The sequence below is a fragment of the Meriones unguiculatus genome, chromosome 3, assembly GCF_030254825.1.
Source record: "Meriones unguiculatus strain TT.TT164.6M chromosome 3, Bangor_MerUng_6.1, whole genome shotgun sequence".
In the NCBI taxonomy this organism is placed as follows: domain Eukaryota; kingdom Metazoa; phylum Chordata; class Mammalia; order Rodentia; family Muridae; genus Meriones; species Meriones unguiculatus.
In genome coordinates this window covers 148,789,150-148,810,279 of record NC_083351.1, presented here as the reverse complement: position 1 = coordinate 148,810,279, position 21,130 = coordinate 148,789,150, and the positions used below count along the sequence as shown (strand labels likewise).

General features: G+C 37.6%; 1 protein-coding gene across 1 annotated transcript in view; it reads left to right on the top strand.

Annotated features, from left to right (window-relative positions):
- The window catches only part of Chic2 (cysteine rich hydrophobic domain 2), a 37,958-nt gene extending 17,163 nt beyond the window's left edge, over positions 1 to 20,795 (top strand). Inside the window, exons 4-6 of the mRNA XM_021652859.2 lie at positions 16,127 to 16,183; positions 16,346 to 16,405; positions 20,447 to 20,795. Coding sequence (XP_021508534.1) covers positions 16,127 to 16,183; positions 16,346 to 16,405; positions 20,447 to 20,497 — 168 coding nt within the window. The 3' untranslated portion in view covers positions 20,498 to 20,795. The remainder of the gene's footprint in view (positions 1 to 16,126; positions 16,184 to 16,345; positions 16,406 to 20,446) is intronic.
- Positions 20,796 to 21,130: the final 335 nt, after the last annotated feature.

Below are 21,130 nucleotides of genomic sequence, written 5' to 3'. Positions count from 1 at the left end.
TTATTTGATTTCCATTATAAAGTTAGAGGTATATTTTACTGAAAAGTTATGAGCTAATATATTTTATTACTAGAAAGGAAACGATGCCTTTATAATACTTATGTATTCTTTATTTTAATATTTGAAATACATTTCTTGTAAAAATGTTTACTATTTGGGTGCTGAGTGAGGGAGGGGCAGGTACTGCAAGCATGTGTGTTGAGGTTAGAGGGCAGCATAGTGTTCTCTTCTACCTTTCGGTGGGTTCTGGGGGTTGATCACAGGTAATTGAACTAGTATGGCTGGAGCTTTTTTTGTCCCTACTTTTTTTAAGGCTTTCCTCTTCCCCCAATTCTTGCCCGATTGTCTGTAGGCCAAAAAAACAAAAACAAAACAAAACAAAAAAACAAACAAACATACAAACCCTGTCTGACAGTCCTTTGGATCCACAGTTGCATTTGCTGTCCTTCTAATTTTGGCCCTCTCACTGCCTTCCTCTGTTCAGGCATTGCTGTTGTTTGAGTGGCTGCCCAGCTCATTTGGTTGTTGTTTGTTATCATGTAACCCAGTGGATTGGTGGGTGGGCTTTGCCTTTAGATCTGGCCTTGTTTATTTTTAAATTTAGTTTTTCCTTCCCTCCCTCTCTCCCTCCCTGTCTTTCTTTCTTTTACTTTTTAAATGAGTAATACAAGATATATGGATAGTATATTTAGAAAACAAAGGTAAACACCTTATACTTCTCTACCGTTTCTCTGCCTTGAGTGCAAACTACCCTGTAGCATGTCATGGATGTATGGAGAGTACTAGAGTTCCTTTGTAATACCCAGGCAGGATATTAGGAATTGCCAACCCTCCATTGTCATGGTCCACTTTGGAAGTATAAAGAAGCCTTATAAATACTATCTTAGTGTAACATTTAATACATTCTAAATATTACATTAAATAAAATATTTTAGATTACAAAGAAACCAATTATATATCAAACACTTAAGATACGAAACTGGAGAGTGTTTTAACACTGAAAACATCTGAAAATACCATGCAATAGATGGCAATGACAACAGGCTGGTAATATGTAAGCTGCAAATGACATCATTGAAGACTAGGGAAGGAGACTCTCATGAAAGAAAGCCAAAGCTGCAGTGCATCCAGGCCCTAAAACTGCAGGGAAAAAAAAAAAAAAAAAGGAAAAAAGAAAGAAAGAAAAAGTTGGCTAAAGGATGTCAACTCTGACTGCTATGACGATCTTTTTCTACTGTGGAACTTTGGACAGACTGGATGTTCCATTTACCTATCCCCTCTCTTCATAACCAGTCAAGGAGAACCCAGCCAAGTGGCTTCCCCCCTTTAGCAGAAGCAGCTAATCAGTCAAATCTCAAATCCTTGGGGTTTGGAGGGGAAATGATAGGGTTAAAACTAATGCTGGGGAAATACAGTAAGAGGGCCTACAGGTGGGATATGAGACGGCTAACGTAACCAAATTAGAGGAAGGTATTGGGGCTCTGAGAAAAACAAAGCTGGTCTCTGCAGGTTCTGTTTGGCTCCTGTGGAGCCCCTTCTTGAAGAGCTTTTCCCCTAGCAAGCTCAGTTTGTCTTAGTTATACTTTTATACGAAGTCCTAGATCTAATACATCTAATTTTAACAGTGAATTGTGGGAAAGGATGTCTATGAAAGCTTCCGCCTGTTCCAGGAAAGTGGCTACTTTACAGCGTAGGCAAGAGGAGGACAAATGGTAGACCAAGGCTATAGGCCCAGCCGCTAGGTGGGACTTGTGCTTCGGTATTGGCTTACACCACTCTTCCACCAAGTGCCCACTTTCCTGCCAGATAAAAAGAAACTTTGCTTATTCCAAAACAAAGCGACGAAGAAACCTCTAAATGATTTAAAACAAATTTGTCAAGTTGCTCTTTATGAATGTATACAAAATAAGATAGCAGATCCATGGTGATCTGGTCTGATGGGAAGAATCTGTGATTTCTGCAAGTGATCAAAGCACCATTCCTGTTAGTGTGCATACATTCATAGCTGAAAGAGATACAGTAATTTCAACTAGAGGTTAAAAATCAATATGCATTTTTATTCCTGTCGGTTTTGTGGACTTTGATAATTCTATCTAGGCATTTCTTATGAAGAAGCCTTGAAGGGGTAGGGATGTAGCTCAGTGGTAAAACACACTTGCCCACAATTGCAAGGCCCATTATTTGATCCCCAGCATCACACACACAAAAACACACACACACCCTTGATTTAAAGATAGTAATTTAAAATTAGTATTAGCATTAGTATTTTTAAATGGGCTAAAGTGCTGCCTGGTCATAAGCTCGTGAGCCTCTCTTCTCAGCTTTGTGATTCAGAATCTTTTTACATGGCTGTGATTGTCTCTGACTTCAGTACATACCAGGGCCAAAATATACTTTATTATGCAGCTTAAAGTTCATTATCTTCCTCACATTAACCACTAATTTAGGTAACCAAACTGCCTTGCTTTTAAAACTCATTGCCTGCTGTCCGTGATGATGTATCCCATTACTCAAGAGGCAGAGGCAGGTAGAGTTCGAGGTCAGCCTGGCCTACATAGAAAGTGGCCAGGTAGGGCTATACAGTGAGACTTCGTCTCAGGCAGAACAGAACAAAACAAAACAAAAAATCCAAAACCCTGTCTCTAACTTGGTACCTCATTATGTAGCTCTTGTTTTAGATTATGTCTATAGTCTGTTATTATCTGTTACTATTTTTATGCCTTCTAGGTTGCCTTTCTTTTAAAACTACCTTAGTTTTTAAAAATTACCTTTTATAAATTAAAAGAGTAAAATTTATTTTAATGCTTTATAATTTTTATGAATGTAGAGTTATAAAAGCTACTCATAATCAAGGTACATAGCAGTTTATTCCAAAAATCTTTCCTTGTACTGACGGTCACTGATCTATCTGTCACTATAGTTTTGTCTTTTCTAAAGTATTATATTGGTGAGATTACCCAGTTTATGTAGCCTTTTGGTCCTGACTTCTTTGTTTTAGTTCAGCACATTTGAAATTTATCTATTTGGTTTCACATGTTAGTAGTTTTTTTCTTGTGAGCAGTTTTTCCATTATATATACTTCATTCTATAAATGAGCCTTTCACACTTTATCCATTCATCAGTTGGAAGACATTAGATTGTGTATGCTTTTGGTGATTCTGAGTAAGGCTTGCTTTATTTTTATGTGACTATAGGAGTGGAATTACTGAGTTATGTAGTAATTTTGTGCTTTATTTTATGAGAAATTTCAAAACTCTTTTCCGAAGTGGGCAAGTAGTTTTGCATTCCCACAAGCATTATGTGGGAGGTGCAGTTGCTCTGTCCTTGCCAGGGCTTGGGCATGTTTAGAAATGGCATTCTTCTGATAAATATGTCATGGAACTTGGAGTTGCTGTGTCCTTGTAGTTAATGTTTGTCACTTGTACATCTTCCTTTTGTAGTATGTGAGGGCTGTGGGATGTAGCTCAGTGGTAGAGTGCCTTCCTACTGTGTACAAAGCTTTCAGCCTCCAGCCCCATAAAAACAAGACACAGTAAGAAATGAAAGATAACGTTTGTTGGAACAAATTGCCCTCTTCCTGTTTGACATAGTATCTCACTCTGTAACTCTGGCTGGCCTCAGCCTCAGAAAGATCTGCCTGCTTTTGACCCCCACGTCGGCAAGTGGGATTGAAGGCACGTGCTACCACACTGGCCTATGTATTTATTTGTTTTTTAAGAGCACAAAACCTACTTTTATTTATCTCCTTGTCATTAGTTTAGGGGATGTAGCATCAGATTCTTGTCCAGTGGCCTTAGCAGAAAGCAGGAAGGTTTCTTGGAAATTTGAGACAAACCATGCCACTCTTTCCATAGGCTCTGATAATCCCAAATTATCAGAAATTATCAGAATTATCAGATTATAATTATAATTATCAGATTATCAAATTATCAGATTATCCCAAAACTGGCTTTGTTTAGTTTGTCACGAGGAGGATGATGTTACTGTTTGCTTTAAACAAATCATATCTCTTATCCAAGTAGAATTTATTTCACCTTGGACATAAACACTTTTTTATCTTAGATCAGCTGTGTTGTGTGGTCTCTTTGTTTTTGGAGACCTCACCTAGAGCCAACGTATAAATGGTCTCATAGTCCTGTTCTCAACAGACCTCCTTGCTCCCAGATGGAGGAAAGGACATCTTGCCTGTTTAAAATTGGTTATTTGTTGGGATGAGATTTCTGTGTGTGTGTGTGTGTGTGTGTGTGTGTGTGTGTGTGTGTGTGTGATGGAGTGCTTACTTAGCATTTAGAATGACCTGGCTTTGAACCCCAGCATTGAAGAGGGGGCAGAGAAAATAAAAGAATATTTTTAAAGGTTCTTTTTTTATTTGTGTGTGTGTGCACACATGCCTGTGTGCGTATTTATGTGTACCATGAGCATGCAGGAGCCTGTGGAGGTCAGAAGAGGGTATCAAATCTTCTGGAACCAAAGTTATAGATGGTTGAGAGCCTTATGTGTATAGTGGGAATTGAAACCCAGTCCTCTGCAAAAATAGCAAATACTCTGAGCCAACTCTCCAACTTGAATTTCTGACTTTTTTAAATGGTTGTTTTCTTTGTTGAAGTTGGATTCTGCCTCATTATGTAGCCCATCCTGAGGCTTGAACTTAGTATTACCCTGCCTCAGCCTTCGGGGTGTTGGGAGTGTAAGGTATACAGCACTGTGCCAGGCCTGAGCATGTCTAATGTAACTCCGCCTTGTTAGGTGTGTCAGCATTATTATTCTCTTGTATAGCCTGTCTTTTCTATTTTCTTACCAATGTCTTTGGCAAAGCCAATTTTTTTTAAATTTTATTTTAGTGAAGTGTAGTTTATCAGTTTAAAAAAAAATGTGCTTTTATGCCAGGCACAGAAATAACAGCTCTTAAGAGACCAAGGCAGGCACCTATGTAAGTTCAAGGCCAGCCTAGTCTATATAGTGAGTTGCAGGCCAGCCAGGGCATCACAGTGAAACTTTGTCTCTGAAAAGAAAATAGAAAGAAAAGCAAAAAGAAAAGAAAGAGAAGAAAGGAGAAAAGAGAAGAGCAAAGGAAAGCAAAAGCAGTGCCTTTGTTACTGTTGTTTCTGTTATTTTGCCTAAAGCAAAGTTGTGAAGATTTAGATCTCTCCTGTGTTTTATGTATAGGTATGACAATGTCAGAGTTTATGTTTTGGCATATGACTCTTTAGACTTTGTAGCACATTGGTTGAAAAGACGATCTTTTCAGTATTAACTGAGCAATCAGTTAGCCATATTTGTTTTTGTTTTTTTTTGCATGGGGTGGGGGTTTGCTCGAGACAGGATTTCTTTGTAGCCTTGGCTGTCGTGGATTGTCTTTGTAGACCAGGCTGCCCTTGATCTCACAGCAGTCCACTTGCTTCTGCCTCCCTGAGTACTGGGATTGTAGGTGTGCACCACCAGGCTAATTAATCATATTTGTATGAATCTTTCTGGACTTCATTATGCTCCGTTCATGTTGATCTTAACCATAGTATCACACTGTCTTATTTACTACAGCTTATTTACTTTACCTTAACTAACACTCAATGGAATGAGTCTTGAAAATTTGTATGCATCCCCCCTCCTCCTTACGAGGTTGGAACTCATGTAGTCCAGGCTAGTAATCTTGAGCTTGCTATATAGTAGAAGATGACCTTAGCCCTCTGATCGTCTTGCTTCCACTTTCCAAGTTCAGGGATTACAAGCATTTTACCATACCTAATTTATCGGGGGCTGAGAGCCGACTTTGCTTCAAGCAGCTGAGGCATCAGCTGAGCTACAGTCTTAGTCCTGGAATTTTGTTCTTTTTTAAGATTTTTTTTCTTTGATTATTGTTTTCTCCATGTAAATTTTAAACTCAGCTTGTTAACAGTTATAACAACTACTGACTTTTTTGAGAGTTAATGTGTATAGGTAAAGTTTTGCCTCCATGTATGTCTGTGCATTGTGTCCTGCAAAGACAAGTGTCCCCTGTAACAGTGCCAATACTCTTGAGCCTGTAGAGATCCTGAACCTTATTGGTGCTTGGAGAATAGTCCGAACACCAATTGAAGTCCTTGTTGTAAAGATGGAAATCATATTTTAAAGGCTAATTGTGAAAGAGAATAGTTGGGCCATTTTTCATTGTGAAAGAACAACTTTTATGTGTTAGAGATATGGCTTAGTGGTCAAGAGCAGAGGACTTGAATTTGGTTCCCAGCACCCATGTCAGGTGGCTCACAGCCACTTGTAACTCCAGTTCCAGGGAATCTGATGTCCCTTTTTTGGCATTCACTGTCAACTGCACTCAGCAGGCACACATTCATGTGCCACCTCCCCCCATAATTAAAATAAATCTTTAAACTATTTTTATTTAACTTTTTTTATACAATGTGTTTTGATCATATTTTTCCCTCTCCCTCCTCTTCTCTTGTGTTACTGGTTAATGCTCAAACTCAGCACTGGACTTTGTGCACATGGCCTCCAAGGAGAAGCTGGTAATCATAACCAAAGGCTTGGAGGTTGGGCAGTGGTGGAGCCGGAAAGAGTAGGTGTTCTGAGAAAGATTTTTAAATAACAGAGGAAGAAATAAAGCACACTCACACCCACAGATACAGTTCTTCATACCAATATGCTGTTTAAACAGGAAGACAAAAGCATGCCCATAACTTTTTTTTTTTCCCTTCCTTCTGGTTTCTATCTCAGTCTCTCAGGCAGAAGGTCTATCCCTGAGTCTTCTCATTAGCTCCTCTCTGGAGTGCCATTGCCTACCTACAGATACTTTATTTCCTTTATAAGACAGAATTTTACTGTTGTGTTGGTTGGCTTTATGTCAACTTGACATAAGCCAGACTCATTTGGGAAATGGGACCCAATTGAAGATGTCTTTGGGGACATTTTCTTTATTGATGATTCGTATGGGAGGGTCCGGGTTACTGGGGACTGTGCCACTACTGAGCAGGTGGTCTTAGGTGGTATAAGAAAGCAGGCTGAGCAAGTCATGGGGAGTAAGCCAGTAGCTCCTCCATGGCTTTTGCTTTAGTTCCCTTTCCACATTCCTGCCCTGACTTCCCTTAGTGACAGAATATGACCTGAGAGTTTACAGACAACTAAGTGTGGTTTTCGCTTCTATGTCATTTTTTATGCTTGTTTTTCTATTTTATTTTTATTTTTGCAAGGCTTGAGATAGAATCTAAGGCCCATGCATGCTAATCAGTATTCTTTCATTAAGCTGCTTTTTAGTTCATTGGTTTTACTTAAACAAAAAAACAAGTCAGCATTGTGTATCAAATAGTGCAAGTTGGCCATGAACTTCCAATCTTCTGTCTTTACCTACTAAGTGCTGGGATTACAGATGTGCACCATTATACTTGGCTTTGTTTTATAAGACTTGGTTTAGGAACTTTATTGGGTTCTGTTGTAATCTCTGTTTCATTTCTGTGACCATGACCAAGGCAACTCATGTAAATAAAAGCATTTATAGTTTCAGAGGTTTATTAGTCCATTGTCACCATGTCAGGAGCATGGCTGCCAGCAGGTGAGGTTCTAGAGAAGTAGCTGAGAGCTGCCTTCTGATAGGCAAGCAGAGGGGGCTGGGGAGAGGATGAGTGCCTTTCCCCAGCTGTACACTTTCTCCAGCAAGGTCAGACCTACTCCCAGGCTATACCTCCTCCTAATCCCAGTTCTTCTCAAACAAGGCCACTCCTTGGTGACTAAGCATTCAAACATATGACCCTATGGTGGCCATTCTTATGCAGACCACCATAGGTCCTTACCTCCTAACATATTGGTTCTGGTGATGCCCCCGCCCCAATTCTGTACAAAGATGAGAGTGGGCTGGAGAGGTGGCTCAGCTATTAAAAGCACTCGTGCTCTTCCAGATGACTTCAGTTCAGTTCCCATCACTGGTTATCAAGTGGATTTCTGTCACTAGAGCTCCAGGGAAGCCAATGCCTCTAGCTTCTGTAGGCACTTGCAACTCATGTGCTCATATCCAGATCCATGCATCTACACACAATTAAAAATATAAAAACTCTTAAAGAGAAAGCAGAGATTGTTACTGAGTTAATACAGTGCAGGCCAAACAGGAAACCAAACTGAAAGAATTGAATTTTCTTTATCTAATTCTAGATGTTGAATCTGTGGGGAATTTCTGCTCACTTATCTATCTGTTTGTTTGTTTGTTTGTTTGTTTTTGATACAGGGTTTCTCTGTGTAGCCTTGGCTCTTCTGGACTCGGTTTGTAGACCAGGCTGGCCTCGAATTTAAAGAGATCTGTCTACCTCCCAGAGTGCTGGGATTACAGGAGTGTGCCACCATGCCCACCTTTGCTCCTTTATTATTTATCTTCTCAGTATAAAATACAAGGCAAATAAATAATTTTAAAATCTTATTTGAGATCTCTATTTGAGATTTTTTTTTTTTGAAATCTTAAGTCAGTAACTCCAGAAAAATACTCTCATAAAGGACTGCTTTTACTGGACAGTGTATTTACTGCTGTTTCCCTGTAAAGAATGAGGCTTTTATATAAATGAAGACATTCGTATGGGTAGTACTGACATTTTGTTTTGTGACGGGGTTTCATTACAGAGCCTAGGCTGACCTAGGTCTTCTGCCTCAACCTCCAGAGTTCTGGAATTTTAAGTACTCATTACCATGTCCAGTTTGATCATCTGTTTTTTTATTATTATTTTTTTAATATTTTCTTTATTTTTTTATATTAATTAGTTTATTTACTTTGTATCCAAGCTGTAGCCCCCTCCCAATCCCAACCTTCCTCCCTCATCTCCTTCCTGCCCCTCTCTAAGTCCACTGATAGGGGAGGATCTCCTCCCCTTCCATCTAACCCTAGCTTATCAGGTCTCATCAGGACTGGCTACAATATCCTCCTCTGTGGCCTAGCAAGGTTGCCCCTCCCTCTGGGGAGGGGGGAGGAGATCAAAGAGCTAGCCACTGAATTTATGTCAGAGACAGTCTCTGTTCCCCTTAGTAGGGTACCCACTTGGATGCTGAGCTGTCATGGGCTACCGTCTTAGCAGGAGTTCTAGGTTATATCCATGAACCGTCCTTGGTTCCTAGGCATATATCCAAAATATGCTCAAGTACATAACAAGGACATATGTTCAACCATGTTTGTAGCAGCTTTATTCGTAATAGCCAGAACCTGGAAATGACCCAGATGTCCCTCAGCGGAGGAATGGATACAGAAACTGTGGTACATTTACACAATGGAATACTACTCAGCAATTAAAAACAAGGAAATCATGAAATTTGCAGGGAAATGGTGGGATCTAGAAAAGATCATCCTGAGTGAGGTATCCCGGAAACAGAAATCACATGGTATATACTCACTTATAAGTGAATACTGGAGCTGTAAGATAGGATAAACATATTAAAATCTGTACACCTAAAGAAGCTAAGATGATCAACCCTCACTTAGAAAGACAAATGGGATGGACATTGGAAGTAGGAGAAAACAAGAAACAGAACAGGAGCCTACCGTAGAGGCCTCTAAGACTCTACCTAACAGTGTATCAAAGCTGATGCTGAGACTCATAACCAAACCTTGGGCAGAGTGCAGGGAATCATAAGAAAGAAGAAGGAGTTAGAGACCTGGAGAGGACAGGAGCTCCACAAGGACCAAATATATCTGGGCAGAGGGTTTTTTTCTGAGACTGGTTCTCCAACCAAGGTCCATGCATGATCATCTGTTTTTAGTTAAGATAAAAATACTGTACATGTTTAGTAGTGTTACTGTGACCTTACAGATGGACTTGACTCTGAGGATTGAGAAAATGGCTCAGTTGGTAAAGTACTCGCTATAGGAGCTTATGTTAGAATCCTTAGAATGTGTGTTTTGCCCAGAGCTGATTCTAATATATGTGTGTACATGTGTGCATGCATGTGTATGTATGTGTGTGTGTAAGCCACAGTCAAAATTGGATACCTTCCTCAACTGTGCCCAACTTATTTTTTTAAGACACAGTCTCTTAATCTGGAATTCACTGATTTGCCACAGCCAGCTAAGCACCAAGGGCCTGGGAATCCTCGTTTCCACCTCCCCAGCACTGGTGTTACAGGCACGAGACTCACCAGTCATTATTTCGTGTGGGTACTGGGGACCCCAACGCAGATGCTCATGCTCCCACAGCACTTTACCAACTGAACCAGCGCTTACATTCAGTCACCTCTGTAAGTCCCCGCAATGTTTCTGAGCACTTAAAACTCGGCACTTAACAACATTAAGGTGTCTGAGAGTACTCAGAGCGTGACATTGATGTGGTAGCATATGGAAAGATGTGGTCTCTTTTTTGTGCTTACTTGGTTGTTAATCAGTAAATTTTTACTATCATGTTCTGTTTTATAATCCTATGATGTTCATAATGTTTTTATAGTTGTCTATTCTCTTCAGAAATTCTGTTTTCATTCATTTTCTCCTCTATTTTCTTGAATATATTAATCATACTTTTAGGTGAGTTGCTTATTTAAGGCAGATAAGCTGGGTAGTAGCTTGCATGTGTTAGTTGACATTTCTGTTAGGATAGCTTCAGAAACAGTCCTTTATATGTTCATAGCTCTGTGCTATGATGGAAAGGACATGAGGTTGATGGCTTTGTAATACAGCCTTGGTTTCAGATCACAGCACCACTGTGTTCTCGTGTAGCTTTAAGTTTCTTGTCCTGAAAGATATCATTTTTGCATGTAAAATGAAAGTAATCCAGTGTTGTTGGAAGGAGAAAACCTAGCATAGTCAGACCCTGAGAGACAAGCTACACGTGCTGGTGTTCTTGTTTCTCCTGTGGTTTATTGTCAGAAGATGTCTTTTAGTTTTTCAGCCTTTTCTCAGTATCATTTCTTAGACAAAACAACAACAACAAAAACCCAGAGCTCCACAATACTATTTTCATCTTAATGAAAGTTATTTGGCTTACAAAGTTTTTCTGATTTTCTGCTGTTAATTGAAAGTAAATTTTATTTTTAAAAAAATCTCACCACAGAATTTTTTCAAATATTATTCTCGAGTATTAATTTCCTTAAAATTTTGTGCAGCATTTTATGTATATGCTCACATGCCCTTTTCTGGAAAAAGTCCAAAACTTTCAGCAGTCATAAAGTACCAATGTAACCTAGAAAAAATTAAGATTCACTTACTAACCTGATGAAATGCCATGCATTTCATGTTACTGTGTGTTACTGAGCTCCTTTAAAGTCACCACTGAGTGCTCCAGGAAGAGGGTGTTTCTGCTGGGCAAGTGCTCCCAGTCGTTGAGGTCTCTTGTCACTCCCTGAATGCCGTGACATGTCCTAAGCGCTGGTCAAGGTTGCCTTACTGCAGCTACACTGTCTGAAAGTCAGTGTTCATGTGCAGAGTTTGAGAAGAGTTTTTACATACCAGAGGGAAATTTCCTTTGAGGAACCAGTTCATATTGTTGTTTATCTTGGCAAATTCCAGGTTTTTTATGTGTAATTATACCAAGATATACTTTTTGAGTTTCAGCTCTATATTGGAATGTGAGATTTAATATTAATCCAGAACAAACAGAAGGAATCATGTCTCTTTAAGTTAAAATAATTTATAGTTTCCTTCTATTAGCCAAACAAGAGAACATTGTTGTTGCACTCATTTCCACAGTTTCTGTTTGTATAAATGCATAAGGATGGGTCCTTATTTGAAAAACATGTTAAGGTTAAAAATAAAATTATGAATGTATTAGAGGTATTATTCTAGTTAAATCTTAAGTACAGACTCAGTTGAATTTCAAAATGTTTTAAATAAGAAATTGAACATTTGTCTTGACATTGTTTAATAAAATGAACAAACCTAGTTCAAATAAGTTTTAGTTGTAGGTTTAAGTTGTTGAACTTTTGTAAATGGTTGTCAAAATTTGAAAAACTTTTCATTCAACTTAATGCTGATACATTAGTCACTGGAGATGAATATTTATGGTGGTAACAAATTCAAGATGTAACTGGTTCCTTGTCCTGAAAATTTCACTTATGTTTTACGGTCAGAATGTGAACTTGTGTATAGGAGTAATACTTTATTTATCAGGAAGGCAGAATGTTTAGGGACGATTACAAAAAGATCTTTTAGTAAATTGAAATTTAATTTTGAGGAAACCTTAATTTTCTATCTTAGTAGTTAAGTTTTTTGTGGTTAATGCTTTACTGTTTTAAGCTTACTTTAAATTACTTCTCAATTCTTTTTTAGAAGATAAAACTTTATGCCATATTTACTATTAATTGTTGATTAATCATCCTCTGAGCCATTTTATGAATTCTAATCTTTTAATTTTCTTTGTAATTTTTATGTCCTACTCTTTTCCACAGTTCCGTCAAAAATTTGTCGCAAAGGAAACAAAAATAAACCCAAATACTTAGCTTAAGTCTATACTGCCTTTTCAGTAATTGAAATGTTTTTGAATTTTAGCCACTCAAGTATAGCCAAGCAACTATATTAGAGCTAGCTAACAGTGGGAAAACTATAACTGTGAAGATGTTGAAATGAACATATGTAAATATTATTGTTTTAGAAATTGTTGGGAATGAGGGCAGTTGATGGGGTCTGGGTACTTGGAGCTGCCCTTCCAACCTAGGTTCACTGTGTGGTAGATAGAACCTCACAGAGACTGGGTTTGCTTATATGTTGTAAGTTGGTGGTCTTGGTCCTTTTAATTCAAGACTCTGTGTGATAAAAGTAGGTTTCTTGTTGGCAGCCTAGGCAAAAGAACTGAGAATTCATGGTAAAGAACCACTAACCAACCTGTTTTTCTACCCCAGGGTGAGTACTGAAAAGGATTAAGACCCACTCACTGTAGGGAACTTGTCCTGAAGCCTGCCTGCACTGCCCTCTCTCCTGCTCTTTCAGCTAAGCAGGAGATTTTTTAGTTCCCATGGCTGTCAATCTGGTGGTTTTCTCAAGCACTAAATTCTTTTAAGAAAGCTAATATGACATATTTATAGAAGGTGGCCTAGAAGGATAATATTTTGTTGGTATTTCATGTTAGATGTGTGTATTTTTTTTCTTATCCATATTAACTTAAAATATTTTGAATTTGTAAGGCAGTTTAATTACTTAAAATTAAATGACAGGTATTTATATGATAAGATTTGCTTGTCCAGTTAAAAGATATCAGGTTTGGCTGTGTTCGATTTTATATTTCATTAGAATAGCTATCTGACAACTCTGTGGACATAAACTCTTAACTTTTATTTCTAGATGACTGTAATTAATGTGCTTTCTTTCCATTGAAGTTTAAAAGCTTTGAAATAGCTTTTATAATACTGAAATGTCATATTTCCTCCACTATCTGCCAAATTGGTATTGTACTTCGTCTTGAAAATATATTTTGATTTTGTGAACTGAAAATAATTGCATAGTATGAAACATTCTCTATAGTTAAACCTTTTTTCTTCCATTTAATTTGATCTTTTGTTGTTACTAACAAATAATTTGTGGCACAGTTTCTTTTTTTTTACTTTTTTTAAAAAAATCATTACTAGAATCACTATACTTGTCACCTTAGTGTGCTAGAAATGTTCTACTCAAATCAAGGGTTCCTTTCTGGTTTTGTGTGTTCTCACCTGCTCCTCGCTGTAAATCATTGAGATGTCAAGTGCAGTGATTAATTGAGCTGCACGTGCAAGTGCCTTTTTTTCACCTGTCAAGCAGGAAAGAAGTCTTATAGTAAGATTAGATGGTGCTAATTCACAGCTTTACTTCAGACTCCAACATTGTACAGATATTGAATATTTAGACGATTATACAGAATATGGCATAGCAAACTTTGTTTGCTTTAGAATTCTTAATATTATGGGATACAGTTATTATACCCAGCACTGTCATTAAACTCCTAATTGGAGGCAAAGAATAAATTTAAAGTTCCTACATAAATATCTTAGAATTTAAAATTTATACTTTGTAATTTTCTTTTACACAAATACTGGTATGCTAGTTGACTTAAGTAAACAAATGTTAGGTTGGTAAATGCCATGGATATGTGTGTATGTTTATGTATGATAATTAGATGTTACCACTGTATAGCATGGCTTAAATGTCTGATAACTTGATGATATGGTAAAAACTCTTTGAGTAATAAATGTTTGCAGAATGTAGTGTTAGGTTTTTAGAAACTATTTTTATATAATTTTAATATAAAACAACAGACTTCAAAAGCTACTTTTTCCTACCCTATTTCATTAATTTCCCCTATCCCCTTTTAAGCCATCAGTAAAAGTAAAACCTCAAATTGTATAGTAATCTTAATCTATTATTAAAGGATCCTAGAAAGGAAGATTACAAGGTGGATTCAGGTTTTGAAATGGTTTTACCATTGGTTTAGCAGCGGGTGGGCAGGCAGATGCCTGCTCATAGTAGAACCTATTGCCGTTTTTCACCATTGATAGAGTAGCCTTTCAGAGTCAATGAGCTCTGTCAATGTGAGCTTGTCAAGGCTACAACTTCATAGACCTGAGAGGCGGTTTGAGAGGTCAGCCCTTTTCAGGTTCGCTGTGATGCAAATGAACTTTAATGCTTAAACAACTATTGGAATTTTTATGTCTGCTCCTTGTTCTTTTTTCTTCACAAAGTCATTGACGAGACATTCAGTGCTTTTTAAATTGGAAGTTGCATTGTGCTAAAGACCTAGTACAGATTTACGGAGGGCTGAAAGCAGTTAGATCATGTTCTTTTCATGGTGCGATTAGAATCAAATCGATTTCCCTACAGCCTTCAGCATTCAGATGGCAAATTTAACAAAGCTTGGGGGCTAGACAAGGGACAAAACGACTGAACTGAATGTTAATTACACTCTGCAGCCTTATTTTCTTTTGATTTGGGGCTGACTGGCAACTAAATTAACAAAAAGTGTGACCATAACTGCTGCCCTATTTTCATTTAAAAGGAGGGCTGCCTCTAAAAGGCTATCTTACAAAGAAGCAAGTGAGGGCTGCTGATCATTGCTAACAAGGCCACTTCTTTAAAATTCTTGCCAAAAAGACTGTTCAAAAATTGTAATAAGTTAGTCATTGACATAGTATTGTCAGAAAGTAGCTGATTTTCTTATTTTTATAACATAAAGGAGGAAAATATAAGCACTCGTGGTAATTTGTTGGTAGCTATGAACTATAATTGGCAACTATATGACTTCAGTGTTTTTATAGCTGTTGAACGTGCTGAAGTTTAATACTGGAACTGGATTACAGTAGAGACTTTAAATAAATCCTAACTTTTTATGTAACAGTCTTCAAAACCAGTTTGTTCCTATCAGTTTTCACTTTACCCACCCGTGGTTGGCATGCAGGTCGTGATTGTCAGAACTTATTTACAGTTGTGCCACATTTATGCTCAGTGGATGCCTCTTCCTTCTTAGAAAGCAGCAGCTGCAGCAAGTTGCAGTTGATCTCGTGGCAGCACTGTCACTTCTACACCTGCAGAGTTGTAGTCTCGTCTGACACCTGGCTCCCCACATTAGCTCTTTATTCATACTTTCAAGCAGGAAGTGGTCCATGCCTCATAGTCTACATTGCAGCAGTTTAGGGAGATTAGTACCATGGGACTAGGGATCGGACTTTACTCTGAGATAGCACTTTTATGTTGCTTTAAATAAAAGTTTGGCTGTGTTTGAGAACTGCAGTAGCCAGCATACAGGTTTTCTTGTACAATCCTAAAATTCGTTTGACCTTCAATTATCAGGATTTTTTTTTTTGAGAATTACCCTGAAAGCCACTTATATTTTGTTAACTAATATTTAAATTATTATAATTTTAAAATACAGAGTAAGGAAGCTTAATTACTATTTAAATACTGTAAAATGTTGCCTAAACAAGTGGGGATTTAACTTTAAATTGGTAAATGACATTTGCTTTTTAGGCTACTAGTTATAAGTCAGAAACTAGTAAGTGAAACATTTTAAAATATTTGCATATGTATTTAAAAGAAAATTCACTTTTGCTTACAAACCGCTGTTTGTGATGAGGTTACTGCTTAGTGCTGGAACATGCAGAGGACAGACCACTCTTGCCTTGTCATCGTTTTATACTTCTTCCCTTTTCACACAAAAAGCAGCTGCAAAACAGCTTTTCTAAAACCAGTCAAGAGTAAACTTTCCCCTCATTTGTCTTCCAGACACGAAGATCGATTGAGAAGTTATTAGAATGGGAAAACAATAGGTTATACCACAAGGTGAGTACTGCGGGGAGCAGCTTCGTACTGTTGGGTCTGAATTGCACAGTATGGAAACAGATGCTTTTGTTGGACTAAAATATGAAAGGTGGACAAGTGGCTGAGTCTTGTGCCCAGGAAAATGGAGCTCATTTCTCTTCTTTTGCTCTCCTTCGTGTCTAGCTGTGCTTGCATTGGAGACTGAGCAAAAGGAAATGTGAAACGAACAACATGATGGAATATGTAAGTTAAAGGGCTGTTTTGTGAGTTTCTCTATTAAATGATCATTTATTTTGTTTCTGATCTTATTCTTTCCGTGATTATTAATCAGCAAAGGTGTCAGGAGCTTAATCTCCCCAGTGCAAGGATTTTCTACGGTCGCAGATGCCTGGGTTTCATGTGCAAGACTGATTTATAAAGTTATGAATGACTTGAAAACAAGGCTTCACTGTGTTCTGAAAAATAATAAATTAATTGCCAAGATAAAATGGCCTGAACATGTGTTGATGGAGTGTGAAATTTTAGATGCTGTGTAAAGAATAACCACAACCTTGGTTATGCAGCACGTCAGATATGGCGTTTTATATAATGCTAATGAGTTTCCAAGGATGGAAGAGAACCTTTCAGCCAAGCCGCTGGAGCCTGAGACGCCTTTTACAGACTGGCTGCCCGTGCTCCTCGAGGCTGTAGAGGGTTTTCCAAAGTGTTACTAGAGCACTGCTTTGTACATTAAGTTACCTTTTGACCAACCGGTTTTGTCCTTTAAAAGATGGTTAATTTTGCATACACATACATACATGTACACAGTTATTTTAGAAATTTAATTTATTGATGCCCTGCCTTATTTGAATAATTGTTCTTCTTTTGAAAAGTTCAGAATGCTTTAAGAAATTATGAATTTATTAATTTTCCCCTGAGCTTGAGGGTTTTTTTGTTTTGTTTTTTACTTTAAAACACAGCGAGGTTATTAGATTAAAAGAAAACAATTTAAGAAAGGAGTTAATTGTTGAAACTAAAACCAGTCTTTGTGAAGGACCTGGAAGAATTTTCTCTGTTCTTTGAAACTTACAACCCTGATCGTATGTATATGTAAACAATTGATTATTTTTAAGTGTTTAAATAGTTAGAAAATACTCACAAAACCTTTTCCTGGTTTTCTTTCATTATTAAACAGCAGAATCTTTCGCCCCTTGAACATCAGAGATATTTCATCCTCAACCCTGAAACTCTCTCAATTCATAAACTAAGTAATTTAGGTTTTACTTTTACAACATCACATGTTTTTTGAGATTGCTGCTTCTTTATAACCATTAAAAGGGAACAGCTTGAACTGGGCAGGTACTAGTCATTTCATCATTCATGGTAAGAGGTCTGTTACCTGTTGGGACATTTCAGGGGAAATCATAATTTGCTAGTATGCATTTATAAACTAAAACACCAAGCTTAAACCTAAAGCTTTAATTCCTTTTTGATTTCTAAATTTACTATAGAAAGAAAGAAAGAAAAAAAAAAAGAAAAGAAAGCTAATGCCTATCTGGATATAGCCCAATGATAGAACGTGTGCCTACCACACAAGGGGTTGGATCTCTCGCATTGGGAAAAGAAAAAGCTAAATTATGTGATTTCCAAGTGGAGCTGTATGAAAAACGTTATTCATACAGTGTATGTGCTGGATTTTCTTTTATCTTTAGGAAATTCTTCCATTACAATTAAATTAGTAGTGCTTTAAAACATTCTGAACATCATAAACATGGCCAGCCTTTGTACACTTAATGAAACATTTATTTACCTTGAATTTTTATATAATTAAGCACTTTTAAATTGTTTCACATGATCATAGAAGGTATAAAAAATGCTTATTTTTCTTTCTTCCTTTTTTTTTTTTTTCTTTGTGTGTGCGTCTTTTCAAGACAGCAGTTCACTGTGTCGCCTTGGCTGTCCAGGAACTTGCTGTATAGACTGGGCTGGCCTTGAACTCAGAGATCTGCTTACCTCTGCTTCCCAAATGCTGCGATTACAGGCGTGCACAATCGTGCCCAGCTTAAAATTGGTTTTTAAAGTGATATTTAAAAAGATATTCTTAGAATATGTATATTTGTGGTAGTCGAAAATAGGAGTAAATAAAGCTTGAAAAGTTATTTGAAAGCATTTAAATGTCATAATCACACATAGTCTAGTAAGAAGAAAATGCCTTATTTATTTTGAGCCTTTCTACTGTGCATAAATCTTTGCTTATAGCTTTGTTTGTTTTTTGAGACAGTGTTTTCTCTGTGTAGCCTTGTCTGTCCTGGACTTTCTTTGTAGACCCAGCTTACCGAAAACTCACAGAGATCCTCCTGCCTCTGCCTCCCTGAGTGCTGTGATCAAAGGCATGCACCACCACACCCAGCACAACAACTTTTTGTTCTATTGAAGTACTTCCTCTTGATTATATTTTGACTGTTAGAGATAACCTAGAAAAAAATTCCAGTGAAAAACTATTTTTGTTTTTATTCAAGTATTGTGAACAAAACTGTTTTCAAGTCACTGTTCTTTCAAAACTAAGGCAAATTCAGATAGTCTCAAAAAGCCATGTTGGGTTGGAGTTAAGAGCACTTGTTAACATTTACAGAGGACCTGGGTTCAATTCTCAGCAGCTCCATGTCAGCTAATCACTGCCTATAACTTCAGCTGAGAGGATCTGAAATGTTTTGTAACCTCAGTGGGCATTAGGCTTACACACAGTACGCACATATTACACACACACACACACACATCCATACACATACACAACAAATAGTGCGTGTATATATATACAGGCAACACAAATGTACATAAAATCATAAAATAGCCACTGTTTTACATTTTGCATTTATGTTGTAAAATGCTATGCTCACCCCTAGAGCCTAAAATTTTAAAACACTACAGTGGAAGATGTGTTTGAGTACCAAAGTATTTATTCAGTATGAACTTGTATGTTATTTAAATACTAATCATTAACTTCTAGAGCTACAAAGAACTTTTTTATTTGGTCCAATCCATTTATTTATAGGTGAAGAACATGAGTAACAGGGAAATTGAACACAAATAAAGAAGATGGGCAGAGGATAAAACCCACTTTTTGAGTGTATTTTTATTTTATATGTGTGAGTGTTTTGCCTGCATGTGTGTCTATGCACCACATTTGTGTCTGTGCTGTTGAAGGGCGGAAGAGGGCATTGTATACCCGGGAACTGGAGCTACAGTTGTGAGCCACCATGTTGTTGCTGGGAACAAAATCCAGGTCCTCTGCAAGAGCAGCCAGTGCTTGTGACTACTACGCTATCTTTCCGGCCCTGAAAACTTTTAACTCTACACTTTAGTTATACTTGGACAATTTCAAACATATATAAAATGTATTTTGTTGCCCCGCCTACCCACCCACCCAATTTTTCTTACTTCTATTCCCAATTCCTCTGGAACCCTTCTTCCAAACACAGCCTCCTCTTACTCATGTTTATTTGTCCCTTTCTTTCTTCCTTCTTTCCTTCCTCCCTTCCTTCCTTCTTTCCTTCCTTCCTTTCTTTATGTGTGGGGTTTAATTAGGATTGCTGGCATGTGCATTTGTCAAGGATTGTTTACTGGGTTATGGGGAACTTCACAGTACCTACATGACTGTTCCTCTTCCAGCAGCTATGAATTGCCAGTAATTCCCTGGCCAAGGGGTAAGGTTACCCGAGCCCTTTCCCCATCTGCCCTGGAATCTTGACCTGTAAAATGATGTGCAGGTAACCACAGCTGTTGTGAGTTCATGTGTGAAACAAGCCTGTCCTGCCCAGAAGACAGGGTTCTTAACGCTCTTCTCTCCCTTTCTTCCTTAATGTTATCTGAGTAATGGGGTGAGTAATGGAGACACTGATTAGTGCTGAGCACTCAACAGTCCTTATTCTCAGGGAGCACATATTGTACTAGGAAGCTAGTGGGCTCCTCTGTGTGAGCAGTAGGTCAGGAAAGTGGCCTGGGTGACACAGAAGGCTTCCTGCAGGGTAACTAGAGAAAGAAGCCAGTAGAACTTGAGTGAAAATGAAAGTTCCTGGCACAGATGGTTAACCAGGTGTATGCTCAGACCCTCCATGTCAGGAGATCTCTGTGAAAAAATAGTTCCTACCTTTAGCAATCATTCGCATCAAATACATTTTTAATTATAAAGATGCTTTATCTGTGAAAGTTTTTTTTTTATTTGTTTTTGGTTTAAGAATATGACTGGTTTTTTAAAGTTAAAAAATGTTTTATGTTGCTTAAAACCTTTTTCTTCTCCTTTTACAGGTCATCCTCATAGAATTTTTACCAAAGACACCGATTTTTCGACCAGATTAGCATTTGCTTTATTTATAGAGACTTTCCAAGTGTGTTGTCTTTCCAATGGTGCCTTGCTTGGTGCTCTCCTGCTGGTGATATGATGATGCTGGTTCTACAGAATCGGGTGGTGTTTTTGTTTGTTTTGTTTTTTAAATAACCGCATGTTCTATGTGTGCATATTTGTCAAACTTTGCAAGTTATTTCATACAGATGTTTAATACTTAAGTTATTGTGCTCTTTTCTGTTATATATTCTGATTTTCAAGGATTACTTTTTGTATTCTCAAAAAAAAAAATACATTTGAACTTAGCATAAACATGGCCAGCCTTTGTTATTTTGTCAACAAGGTTCCACAGTCCTTTATCAGTTCCTTAACATAGAAAAAATACCTGTTATTTGTTGTAACATGCTCTTGTACTGTTTTTTGTTTTGTTTTTTTCCCTTCTCTTTAGAATTTACCACAATAGTTATTTGAAAACTTTAAGCTTTCTCACATAGCCTTTTGGGCCCTGAGCTGACCTTTCTTCTTACACAGTTCCTTATGCTCAGCCTCAGCAGATACACCTTAACTTTATGAAGAAGTGTTGATTTCCCTAGAGTAGACACATCACCCAATGGTATGCATGCATCTGTGGCTGCTGGAGCTCAGGC